Here is a 13,678-nt window from a genome sequence, read left to right as displayed (position 1 = left end):
TGCGCGTGTGCGTGTGCGTGTGCGTGTGTGTGTGTGTGCGTGTGCGTGTGCGTGTGCGTGTGCGTGTGTGTGTGTGTGCGTGTGTGTGTGTGTAAATCAAGATTAGATTATTTAAAAAAACGTAAAAAGAACAGAATTTATTTGAAAATAGATTTTTGTTGTTGTTGTAGTAGTACTCCCTTTAGCAATAAATGAGAGTGAGAGAGACGAAACTGTGTCATTTCAGGGGTCCTCTCTGTGTTTTTTTATTTATTATTTAATCATAGTTTTCAATACCATGAAACAAATGTAATTTTCTTAACTCTCAATAAATAAGTAAACAAATATACACACAAAGAAAACAACAAATATAATAATATTAATAATAAATATAATATTCCAGACTCTCTCAAAGTTGTTTCACACAGTAGATGATTGATACACTAACAGATTTTATATAATAGAACTAAACCAAACTCATTAATAAAACGAACATCCAATTAAACTAAAATAGTAGAAGCCAAAACATCTGAATAACAGTTATTTTTCTGAAATCGTATCATTTTTACTAACCTTTAGCAATAAATGAGAGTGAGAGAGACGAAACTGTGTAATTTCAGTGGTCCTCTCTGTGTTGTTTGAGGATGCCACAGTCGTCATGGCAATTCTCAACTCCCAACTGCCACTCTGAATTCAGAAAATGCAATTGTCCAGTCACTCCAGTGCAAACTCATTATAATTAAAGTTTAAATAAAACATACATAAACTGTAAATAAATTGAAATAGACATATATAAATACAAAATAATATATATATATATATTATATAAAGAGATATATATATATAGAGAGAGAGAGAGAGAGAGAGAGAGGCGCGGGCGCGATCGAAAAGTTGCAAAGTGTTTACTTATATTTGTGTGTGTGTGTGGCGCGGGCGCGATCGAACAGTGGAAACATAAAAACATACTCCGTCATTTTGTTTATACAGGACATCATTCAAACTTCAAAGTGTTTAAGTTACTGTTAATTAAAATTTTAAGGAAAACAAATATATTAATCTGAAATGTAGCAAATTAATTTTCAATTCATCCAGGTACAGTTACTAAACATATCTCAAGGTCTTTGTCTTTTTATTAATTGAATTAATAAACTAATTATATAAAACTATTGTCAGTGCACTACAAATAAACTGGTTCTATGCCTTTACTTTATTAATAAAACTTATTTAAAAAATACAAGGCTTAAGTAATTTATTTTCCGTTTGGTGGTCCAGCCTGAGACATGCATAAGCCTTCTGCATTTCTGTTTTGCTTTTCCCTCCATTGTACCGAATTCGTACCGAACCGTGATGTCTGAACCGAGGTATGAACCGAACCGTGACTTCTGTGTACCGTTCCACCCCTAATATATATATATATATATATATATATATATATATATATATATATATATGAAGAGTTTCGTTGCAAAACGAGATATATCCATTTTGAGAAATGTTGGTTATTTGACATTATTATTTAAGACATCAACAGTCAAGTTCATTCACGATTTTTTGTACATTAAACTATTACTTGAGCTCAGTGAAGGCCAGGGACACAATATTCTTCAAATCCAGGATATTTTTTATTTAATTTTATGTCCATAAATAGTTCATAAATAAATCAAAAACCATGCCAAAATGCAACATATTTATCTTAACATTGTCAAACATCTTAAATTGGTTAAAAAAACAATACATCATAAATATATGGAATAGTATATACAAAGATTGATTAATAATAATAAGATTTTAAGAGTTAGTTTTGGCCAGAACATACACAACATAACAACAATTTTTTTTTTTTTTTTTTTTTTGGCAAAACGCTATATATACACCTTAGGCTATATTCTACTACTGTAATACCATTAAGAAAAGCTAGTGAATCAATGTTTTGTTTGTGTGTGTGTGTGTGTGTGTGTGTGTGTGTGTGTGTGTGTGTGTGTGTGTGTGTGTGTGTGTGTGTGTGTGTGTGTGTGTGTGTGTGTGTGTGTGTGTGTGTGTGTGTGTGTGTGTGTGTGTGTGTGTGTGTGTGTGTGTGTGAGTGTGTGAGACGTAGCCTACGTGACTGACAGCTCGCCGACAGTATAAACAATTAAATGGTAAACGTTTTTTAGTTAGCCTATTGAATCCTCTTTTTAAAAATATATGTTTTTTGTTTTGATATTATCGTTAAATCACTGAGCAAACTCGGAGCACTTCACCGGCGGTGACTCTCTCCTCGCGTGTCATCCTGAGCTCGCGCAGCATCCTGAACGTTCTATAGCCTAAAGGGGGTCGCACACCGGACGCGCAGCTCGGCGGCGCGCCGCGCAGTTAAATTCGAACACATTATTCTCTATGAGAGTACACACACCGGCGGCGCCTTTCGGCGTCTGTCCGCGGCGGCTCAGGACCGTGTTCAAAATCCTGCCGCGCCACAGAGCGCCATTTACATAGTTTTATATTAAATATACATGTGTGTGTCTCAAATCGTAGTTAATGTATATACGGACTTCACCCTGTGCTGCAATATACATTTAGTTTTATATTTATTTACAGAAATCAGAAAATTGCTGATGTTCAGGTGACAGTTGTCCTAGACGTGGCGCGACGCGGCGCTGAGCTGCGCGTCCGGTGTGCGGCCGCGTTATATCGCACTTTGTAAAGAAACTGGGCTGGCGGATATCGTGTTTTGTGAAAAAATACATTTTGTAGTAGGCTTAAAATGTACATTTTTAAATCTTATTAATGGCAGCAATTCACACATAGATTAAGGTACATCTGAACAGTGATTTCCAATAATAAAATCCAAATGTCAAAAAATGGCGTTTATCGCGTTTTGCAACCGAACTCTTCATATATATATATATATATATATATATATATATATATATATATATATATATATATATATATATATATATATATAAACACTTAAATATTTTTGTGACCCAAATATACAGGGTGGTCACATAATATACATGTCAGTACTGTTACTTTTGATCAATTTAATGCACGCTTGCTGATTAAAGTTTTCTTAATTTTTTTTTTTTATCTTTCCACAAAATCAAAACAAAACAGCAAAACACATGGATAAGTATAACATTTTATAAAGTTATAACTTATAAAACATTGATAATAAGACAAATAATACGAAAAATAATTGAATAATAATAAGAAAAATTATTGTGCACCCAATCAGCATATTAAAATAATTTCTGAAGGATCATGTGACACTGGAGAAATGTCAGCTAAAAAATCTGCTTTGCCATCACAGGAATAAATTACATAAATATACAGTATTTAAATAGAAAACAGTTCTTTGGAATTGTAATAGTATTTCACAATATGACTGTTTTTACTGTGTTTTTGATCAAATAAATACAGCCTTGGTGAGCATAATATACATAGACAGTGAAGTAAATTATTATTATATTGCTTTCTGCTGAGAATCCCCAACTGTAGGTTAGATTATATAAGCAGGAACAATCAGTCATCCTGCCGCTTCCTCTCTGCAGGACACATTTAAGGAAGAAGTGGCCCAGCAGGGTACGAAAACTCTGTCTGATCCGTATCAAGACTTACATTTATACCTTTGGGGAGAATGTATAGATTTCTAAAATGTGTATATGACAACAACCCTGCTGTACAAATCAAACTTCTCTGTGGAGATCAATAAAGAAAGTAGATATTTTACATCACAGAGCTCCATTATACTCCCTCTGTTATAGTGGAAAATGGCCACGTCATGCAAACCGTGAGAGGTCAGAGGTCGTGATAGCTCCTGAGACTGGGATGTTTACCTTAGGTCATTTCCTCTTCATGGTGCCATGTAAATCTGAGTGCTTGGTTGATCTTTTCAAACATCGTAAATGTCACGTCTGGAATAATTACATAGGACAGCTGGTGTCTTTTTTGTCTTTATGCTGTCTTCCTTTTCTTCCTCCCTTTGCCTAAACGTGGGGTCATTTAACTTCTAGCAAAGAACTTTGTGTGCACTACACATATGGAATCTGTTTGCGTTGGGCAGATGCAAAAATACGAGGCAGGACACTAGCAAACCCAACTTGAATGCACTCATAAACATCCCCTAACTGATGCCGTAACCCTTAACATGTCCTTTGATTTGTTCTCTGGCCTACACTAAAATTGAAAGGGTCGTATCATGAAAAAAGGTATGTTTTTCTTGTAGACACACTTTAATGATTATAATGCAAAGCTTCCTCCTAGTCTACATAAAACTTTCATTAGAAACTGCACTGCAAAAACTTATTTAGTGTTCATTATCATTAACCATTCATCTCAAAGGTAGTCGTCCGGCTTCTGCATGAATGTACAGAATGTGCTTCATGGGCACACTTTTTTTGAGTCAATGGACCCTCACATTTCCAGGGTTCTCAGCAGAAGTCGTCAAAGTTGAGTAAACTTCTATAGTGGTGAATGGGTTGGTCACTTGTGGTGATAAAAAGTCCGAAATACACATTTAGGTATTTATTTTACTACACTTTGTCTGTTTGCGTCTGTAGATTTCTCATAAATTCAACAAAAGTTGGCGTTCTAAATCATCCCGCTGCTCCGCGATCGCTGTCTGCACCCTGTCATCAGATACACCGTTAGAAAGCTCTCTCTCTCCTGTACAATGCTGTCGGATCCAAATATGGTAATTTCCTTTTTAGCAGCAACCAATCGTGAAAGTAAAAGGGGGGATTTAACTCTAAATGCGCAATCTCATTGGCTGATATAAATCTTTAAAGCCCGTTTTCTCAAAATGACTTTTCTCTCATACTCCAAGTCCGAAATCTCCACTTCAGTATCTCCTATATACACCAAACTTTCCAGTCCTGTACCTAGTTATGTTATGAAGACATTTACAGAGGGATTTGTAAATATATTATTCCTAGCCTGATTTATATAACATTTTATTCCAAAAAACATGGCAAAAATAAATTAAGGCTATTGACAGTATATTCTGATTTACAGGACAACAAAAGTAGATATCCATAAATCCCTCTGTAATTTTTTTCCCATCTAATATGTGAGTATCTAATACTCTAACATATCTAATACTCAGATTTTGTTTTTATATATATATATATATGCAAATTAGCGCATATTTAATTAGATAATGCCTAATTTGCATATTTAAACATTAAATTACAGAAAACTTGTAATACATTTGTTTGTCATCTTAATGTAGGTAATCAACTGGGAAAGTTTCATGGTGATATCTGCTAGTTGAAAATGTTACCCTATTCACCTGTAATGTCTCGCCTTAATTTGTTTTTAATTTGTTTAATTTACTGCCAAGGTAATTTAACACAAAGTAGCATTATAAATGTGTATTATAATTTTTTTTTAAATGAAAATATGAAAAACTTTACAGTTATGTTTATAAGTGTGGAAACACGTCATCACAGTCTGTGAAAAGGGTCCATAGCAGTTATTCAAGATGTTCTACAGGTTCCTTTGTGACAACTGACCCTATATAGTGAGATAAATGTCTATGTATTGGATCATCGCAAAAGATTTCTTTGTTCCTGTGCAATAAGGTGAAAATGTTCAATAAGTTTCAATGTTCAAAAATTGTGTGTGAACCTGTATTTTAGTAGATCAGAGTGGACAGTGGAAATTTAAATGTAAGAAGGCACCGGGTCATACGCCACATGAGAGAGAGAGAGCGAGAGAAGAGAGAGAGAGAGAGCGAGAGAAGAGAGAGAGTTAAATTTGCCAGTAAAATGCCTTTGTAATTATTCTTTTTTTCTCTTTACTCAGAAAAAAAATGAAGTAGACATAAAAATAAAAATTGCAGGAGGTCTTAGAGGAATTTTCACCACATAACATCTTGAAGCCATTATAAGTGTGTCATATTGCTAATGATAGATCACACCGAAATAATAGTAAAAAAAAATGAATCTGTTTAGAGAATTTAGAAAGTTTCCTTTGCCTGCATATCAATATGCATTTTATTGATTGCGGATGGTTTCCTATTACCATCTCGGTGTGAGTGTATATGTGCTTGTGTTGCGTGTTTGGGAGACCGAGGCTCTATAAAAGGACACTGGGAAGAGTGTTGCAATAGTATCCATTACAAACAGAAGGACCTCTCTTACTTTTCCAGTCTCCACAGGATAATGATGACATGTTAGCTAGCATGTAGTAGGCCCTGTGGTAATGTGGTTCTCCCCTGACGCTTTGGCACATCTGGGGCTTAGCGTTTTCAGTGAAACATGTACACTGGGGCTTTTGAGAGTCAAGGTTGGTGTTGACGTCTTTCTTTTGACATACTAGAATAGCGTAGTCCCATTGTTCAGTTCTGTTTCCCAACACTGGCAGGCTGCCAACCCGAATTGCCCAACACTCTGAATCAGAAAAAGAGTGAAAATGGTCTGCCGGGAATGTAAATGCTGTTGGAGACCTCTGTTAATTATTCACCAACCATCAATGAGTCTTTCTGTGATTTACTGAACTGACTGACTCATCTTTTGCTGTGTTTCACACTCATCATCTTGTGTCACTTTGAGTCATCTGTTTATAGATTCAGTTTTGAAAAGAGTGAAAACATGAAACACTCTCATGCACACTATGATAGACATGGCATCAAACACACATCAGTCAACAGCAATGCACAGTAACGGCTTTTACATCCAGGAACAAGAAACTGAAACAAATACTAATAAATAGCAAAGACCATTTGTTTTGGACAACGCTCTTTCTCCATGCTTAAAACATACAAATAAACAATTATAACGATTTTAAAGCACTTCTTAATAATTGAAATTTATTTAAAAAAAATATATATATAGTATGCCATTAGACTTATTTCATAAACCTTGTTTGTCTCATGATAGTTAAAGGGATAGTTCACCCAAAAAGGACAGTTCTGTAATTAATTACTCGTTTATTTTCTGAACATAAATGAAGGTATTTTAATGAAACCTGGGAGACACAATTGCTTTATTTGATGAACAGTTTCCATTGACCAACATGCATGCATCGAGCACATCATATATGTTAAACAGGACATGTGAGAACAAACTTCATTGGTTCTCTCATACATTTGAGCTCCTATTCTTTATAAGCTTTTTGAAGCATTAAAAAATATATATTTTTGGGTGAACTAAGCCTTTAAGACAGATGTTTTAATATAATCTCTATTTTGTTTTGTTTTTTGTTTTGTTTAGTTTTTTTGCATTGCATTGCAAACAATAGTGATTTGGTAAGTTTGATTAACTTCCATGAATTAGTTAAAATAGTTAATTTCAGTGAATCTATTCAAAACTCTGATGCTCTGATTCATTTGCGGCATCCTTCTAAAGTGACTTTTTTTGTGTATTCATTTGTTTTAGTAAAACTATAAGTAAATAGTTTTTGTTGTTGTTTTTTTTGTTTCATTAAATTGATGCAAATCATTGAATATAAGTTAATTACATATTTTTCTGTTAATTGAGTTAAAACAGTATGCTAAATTTGATTATATAAAATATTAATTTATTTTTTTGCATTGAATATTGGCTATTTGGTCATTGCTCTCATTGAAAGAAAAAAAAAAACACCTTTTAAATATTAAGGTATAAACCAAATATTTTCACCAAAAATGAATCAAGATATGTATTGGTTCCATGACAACTTGTTGTGGGTCACATGGCTTCAGTTGCTTTTCTTCTAAACTGTGTCCGTTTGGTATGGTAGTCTGTAATGTCTAATATATTAGAAATTTTTATATGATATGTGGAAATAAAGTGCTTTGAGCTCACAAAGTATTTTATAAGTGAACCACACACTCTCCAGCTGGCCATCTGAATGCAGTTGCTGCATGGTGTCATTTATATAAGCAGTCACGCTATTGGTGGAGCCAGAAGTTGACATATTGGGCCGCTCAAACAAATAGAGCAATGTTTTGATAGCGCCACAGAGACATAGTGTTTACACTCTTGTGGGAAATCAACCTAAGAAATGGCTACTTAAAGTTGTCTCTGTGCATTAAACTGAGATAGGAGAAAGTATATTACCATCCAAACAATGACACACATCAGCTTTAACTACCATTTACAATCAGTTTGTCAAGTGTTCTGTTGATTGTGAGATTTTGAGAGATTTAATCTTTGAAAGTCTACATGTGCAAATGCGTCACCAGCACGTGGCCTGTCTACAACTTAATATATATATTTATACTAATACAGATGTCTGTACCTGCTGTTAACATCTCTGTAAATAGCCTTCATCCAACCATGACAAACAGCCATGGCTGATATTTTGCCTTAGACCAGTGTTCAACCAGACTGATTTATTGTACAAAGGTAACAAAAAGTCCTCAAAATGTATTTATATTAACATTAGTTGGGGATAGGCCCAACAACAATATGCAGAATTATTAGCAAGGCATAGTCTGAATGTCAAAATGCATTAACAACAGCAGAAGTGTGAATTAGCAACAGATCAAACAAACACTAGGCCAAATATTATATTGTTATAATATTTTATACCATGGTCTGGGTGAATACTCGATTCTGACTGGCTGCAGGGTGTCCATTAAAAAGTGATAGAGGACACCTAGTAAAGGAGTTCTGGTGAAACTGACTGTTTACCGTTCGAAATTAATAAATAAATGTGCTGGCTACATCAGCTGTGAGTAACCATAGCAACAGGCAGTAAACTGAAGGGTTCTACGAGCTGAGCGGACTATAAATATCTCCGGTTGCTAAATAAACCGTCAGGCGTAACCAGGGAAGCAAAGTTATTGTTTGTAAAAACTTTAGATTTCGATTGTAAAACTAATTAAAATATAAACTAATGTTTTAAAAATGTGTTATTTGGCAAGTGACCATGGTATAAGCGGGTTAATGCCTTTCGAGGTGTCCATTGTATTAATGGACTTCGGCGGAGGAATCCGCTGCGCGTCGGACGGTTCACGCCTCGCCGTCGTCCATTAATACCTGACAATGGACACCTCGTCGGGCATTAACCCTTACCTATAATCCTAAGAATGTATTATTTATATAGCTAGTTACATTATATTTTTTACATTTACCATAGTTTTCCCCAGCTATTCACAACCTATTCAAAACAGACCTACAACCTAATTTTGGTTTTCAGGACCACTATATTAGAGTGAATGATTTGGGCAAATCCTCTTCAGCTCAGATTTCTTTGAGCCTTGCTTTTAATAAGGAACATAAACCACAGCACAAATATCCCCTACTGGACTCAGCATGTGCGAATATAAACTATTGCTCATGCACACACATGGTCCTTGTTTAGATCTATGTACTCGACTCATCTGTAAAACATACATTTTAACATTTGTACTATTTGAAAGGTTTTCATGGCACAAATAATCAAATGCACATTACATTTCTTGCTCAATTCTTACACTGATTTAGTTGGCGTGAAATAAGTCATGGCAGAGCACTAGTAAGATGACTCGACTGCTCTTCGCCAGAAAGGCTGTCTGCGGGGGTTCGATAATGACCTGCATCAATCTATAGGAAAGCATGAAGACAAATTTAAACATAAGATGTGTGATTGATGGTCTTTCATCTCCCTTTGTTCTGAACTCAGAGAAAGAAAAGCTCTAAAATGCCAAACCTGTGCTATTCACTCAAAATTAAAGTCTGGTCTACCCCCTTGTGTCAGATTTCTATAGGGTCTGAACAACTTGTGTCATGTAGTTGTAATGGAAGCTTTAGTTGTCTGTTAAGAACTGACCAGTCAACAGAAATGTGAAAAATTCTCCTTGAAGCAATTTCTTCTCTTAAAAGTTGAAAAGAAATTTAGTATTGGTCTATTGGAAAAGGCGGCTTTATAGTGTCACTCACCTTTTATCTAAGTAATGCGCTGCCATGCTGAAGGAGATGGTGAAAACCCTTGCCATTCATCTCTCTGAGCCTCAGGTCTGAGAAGGCTGGAATGACTGATGACCTGGCTTTATTCGCCTGAGAGGAAACTGTGTGTAATGCAGGAAGTAGACAATCAGACCCTCTTAAAGGAATAGCCTTTAAGGTTATATGGAATATATGGCTATTTCTGTCATATTAAATTATTATTATTAAATTTGAATTGTTTGGCTTTTTCTTTGTTCAATTTACACACTGAACATGGGTTGGAGCTCTAAATTGAACTCTCAAAGTGCACCAGATTGATGAATTTAACTTTAAAATGTAAAAAATTGTCTTATAGGGGGAACATAAAAGAATATCTTCTTTTATGTTTCACAGAAGAATTGTATGGATAGCTTTGTGTGACTTAAGTGGTTATTCACTTAAAATCATGGCAACTTCTTGGTATGTTCATGAACTCTTCTGAATGATTCATTCACAAATCAGACTGATACAGTTCTCAAGGCTGTCACCGTTGTAAACAGCCCACTGGAGAAGATTATCAATGAATAATGCCATAAATTTCAGTCTGTTCCTCACACAGAGCTATTATGTGGCTTCAAAAGACAGCGTACAAGTCATATGGACAACTTATGATAATTTAATGGTGTTTTGTCATTTTGAAGCTTGACGACATCAGTCCTCATTCACTTCCATTGTATAGAAATAAGTGATCAACACAAGTTGTGTTTTTTATTTTTGGTTAACAATTTCTTTAAAAGATAGTTCACAAAAAAACGAAAATTCTGTCATCAGTTGCTCACCCTCATGCTGTTCCAAACTCTTAAGACTTTCATTCATCTTTGGAACACAAATGAAGACATTTTTAATGAAACCTACGAATTTCTTCCCCCAAAAAAGTCCAATTCACCAAAACATTTACACTACAAAATATTCATAGCGACATCGAAAAATGAGTCCATATGAAGTCTTCTGAAGAGACACGGTCAATAATGAACAAATGTAATTTTTTGGTTCTAAGAACGGTAAGGAACATTTCAAATAATATTTCACTTGAGCTTGGTTCGGCACGGCCATTTACAAAGCGTTCTCAGCCCGGAATTCTTGTGTAGTGACTCATTCAGGATTGGTCAATTGTCTGTTGCCTGTCTACCCTCTCTGAGGCTGGCCAAACGTTTGAGTGAACACAATTTAATAATAGAAATATCTGATCATTCTCCATAATGCAGTCACACATCTCATAAACTCTGGATTACCAAGGCAATACTGCCGCATTTTTTTTATGGCATTCCAAAAAGCTCTGTTATCAGCCCCACAGTGGAAAATGAAACCATATCCATACTGGCTGGGCCAGATCAGCATGGAATGGAAAGGTTTAGCAACAAGAACGGTTTGGACTGACACTGAAAAAGCGGCTATATGAACATTGATCAGCGCACATACATCAAACTCATCAAATATGTTCAGTGGCAGTTCAACTATTCTTGCTTGATGCACCAGAACAAACTGGATTAAACTACTTGACTCATATTTATTACGTCTTTATAAAAAAATTATGCAAGTTGTGGTGGAATGGACTTTCAGTGGAGGGACAGAAGTCTCTCAGGTTTTATTAAAAATATCTTAATTTGTGTTTTGAATATGATCGAAAGTCTTAAGGGTTTGGAACGACATAAGGGTGAGTAATTGATGACAGAATTCTCATTTATGGGTGAACTAACCCTTTAAAGGTGGAGCCAATGCACAAACCAGTGATTTGTAATTTCTTGGAAAGGACTTCCGAAAAAATCCTTGTTTTTCTCCCAACTCTTCTGTGTGATGTTTGCAATCGTCCTTTTTCCAGAATACCTCAGCTAGTCACTTCACTGGCTTTGATATCTGTAAAAACAAATAATTTTCTAATATCATTGGTTGTCTTAATTTTGGCAGATTCCTCTTTCTAAAGGCCACACACCCTCACATCCATTGGAATTTCTAGCCAATAAGCACGTGTAGATGCCAGCTCTCATTGTTCATTGGTGTCTAGCTGTGCTGTTGACTCTCTAATACGTAAAGTAAATCCCATATTGTCATTATGCAACTGTTTCAGTCCATTGACGGCTTTTCATAAAGACCTTAAAGACAAATTCTAGGATAACTGGATCAATTTTGAAGATTCTTCAAAAGGCTGTCCTGCTTTAAGACTATTGAGACTCTTATACACACTCTATTAATCTTGAGAACTGGTAGCCAGGAGCGGCTAACCACAACTTCTCACGACTAAGAAAGCTAGCTTGTAGTTTACTGCTTCCCTGGAGTCAAGAAATACTGCACAATGTAAATCTTCACATTCCAATAAATGTAGTGTACATCTTAACCCTGTTAAACCTAGCAAGCTGCCTCACTGTCCACTGTACACATTCACAAGAAAGCTCTTCTGTCAACAGTGTTTTATTTATTTTTTATCATTGCCATTTATAGAATCTGAAGTTATAACAGAGAGAGCTTTGATGTCTCAAGACACATTTCAACAATATCGGTGCTGTTCCATAGAAAATGTGCTCAAGAAATGTGACTTGCTTGTAGTTAATTCCTATAGTTTGGCAGTAGCATGTTCTTAAGCTAACAATATAAGTCATATATCCGTTTGTTAATGCCATATCCGGGTCCAGGCCTCCACTATTTTCAGTTAAGAATACTATCTCAACAGCCATTTATGAGCACTATTAATTCATATTACACATTTATGGCAAGCTTTTATAAACTCATGGTGTATATACTACAGTCTCTGGACTCACTGCGTCCAATACAAAACCAATACTTTAACGATTAAAAAAAGATGAATTGCTGTCGTTTTGACCCGGAAACAGTGACATCAGTTTTAACGAGCGGATAGGACATACAACTATTGGGTGAAATGGTAAACGAGAATATTATAATAGACTCAATATTTTGCCATCTTGGATCATTTATTCCACCAACCTTGTTGCAATGCATTCTAGCATTAATTTTAGAACTCTTTCCTTGTGTGTCGTCTTTTGAATAGCTTCATCTGCTAAAGTTCATCTCTCCCTCTCTCTCTGTATTCACTCTCAGGATGTGGATAGTTTGCAGATGTATCTGGAGGAGGTTCGTTTCTTTGACCTGTTCAGCTACAGTGAAGAGGAGAGTGGCTGGCTCTGTTTCATGTGCAGTAACCCAGAAAAAGCCACAGGTAAATAAGATTTGCTTCTTTTTGGCTAATGTACAAACATATATGCACACAATAAATGAATCACTCAAACCTCTGGCAATATACAGGGCTACAGACTAACATTTGAGAGCAGTAGCACCGGTGCCACTAAATTCTACAGATGGTGGCACAAGCACCTAATTTGGTTGTGCTGGGGGGTGGGGAGATTTTTAATCATAAAGGTAATTTAGTCATAAAATGAATAATAATAAAAAGTTGTATTTATAAAACGACTTTCCCAAGCTCAAGGTCGCTGTACAAGAAGATAACAAAAACACAGCATCAACCATTAGTATGCATCAAATAGAACATATACATGACGTGACGTGACAACGGTAGTGATGTCCGGTTCATGAACGAATACCGGATACTTTTGAACCGGTTCTTTTTTTGTGAACCGGTCGAACCAGTTCACCAAATTGAACCGAATCGTTCAAAACAGAGTCAGTGCTGATCCAGTTTTCTAAAGTTACTCACTTTCGGACGTGCCTGACAGTCACTCCGACTCGAAATAAACAATATCCCAGAGTATATGTTACTCCAGTAACTCCGACAGTTAACTGATGGAAATGATGAGAACGAGCAGTTGACACTGAGCATGCGTTTACTACCGAACGTACAGTCAGGTACAGTC

At 35.6% G+C, this 13,678-nt stretch overlaps 1 protein-coding gene across 2 annotated transcripts in view; it reads left to right on the top strand.

Annotated features, from left to right (window-relative positions):
• Window positions 1-13,678, top strand: part of veph1 (ventricular zone expressed PH domain-containing 1) — a 132,143-nt gene that overhangs the window by 99,981 nt on the left and 18,484 nt on the right. For both annotated transcript variants that reach the window (XM_082182934.1, XM_082182933.1), the window contains exon 12: window positions 12,909-13,026. In XM_082182934.1, the coding sequence (XP_082039060.1) occupies window positions 12,909-13,026 (118 nt within the window). The remainder of the gene's footprint in view (window positions 1-12,908; window positions 13,027-13,678) is intronic.

Source organism: Leuciscus leuciscus (genome assembly GCF_965113295.1).
Source record: "Leuciscus leuciscus genome assembly, chromosome: 10".
Lineage (NCBI taxonomy): Eukaryota > Metazoa > Chordata > Actinopteri > Cypriniformes > Leuciscidae > Leuciscus > Leuciscus leuciscus.
This window is presented reverse-complemented; position numbering and strand designations above follow the sequence as displayed.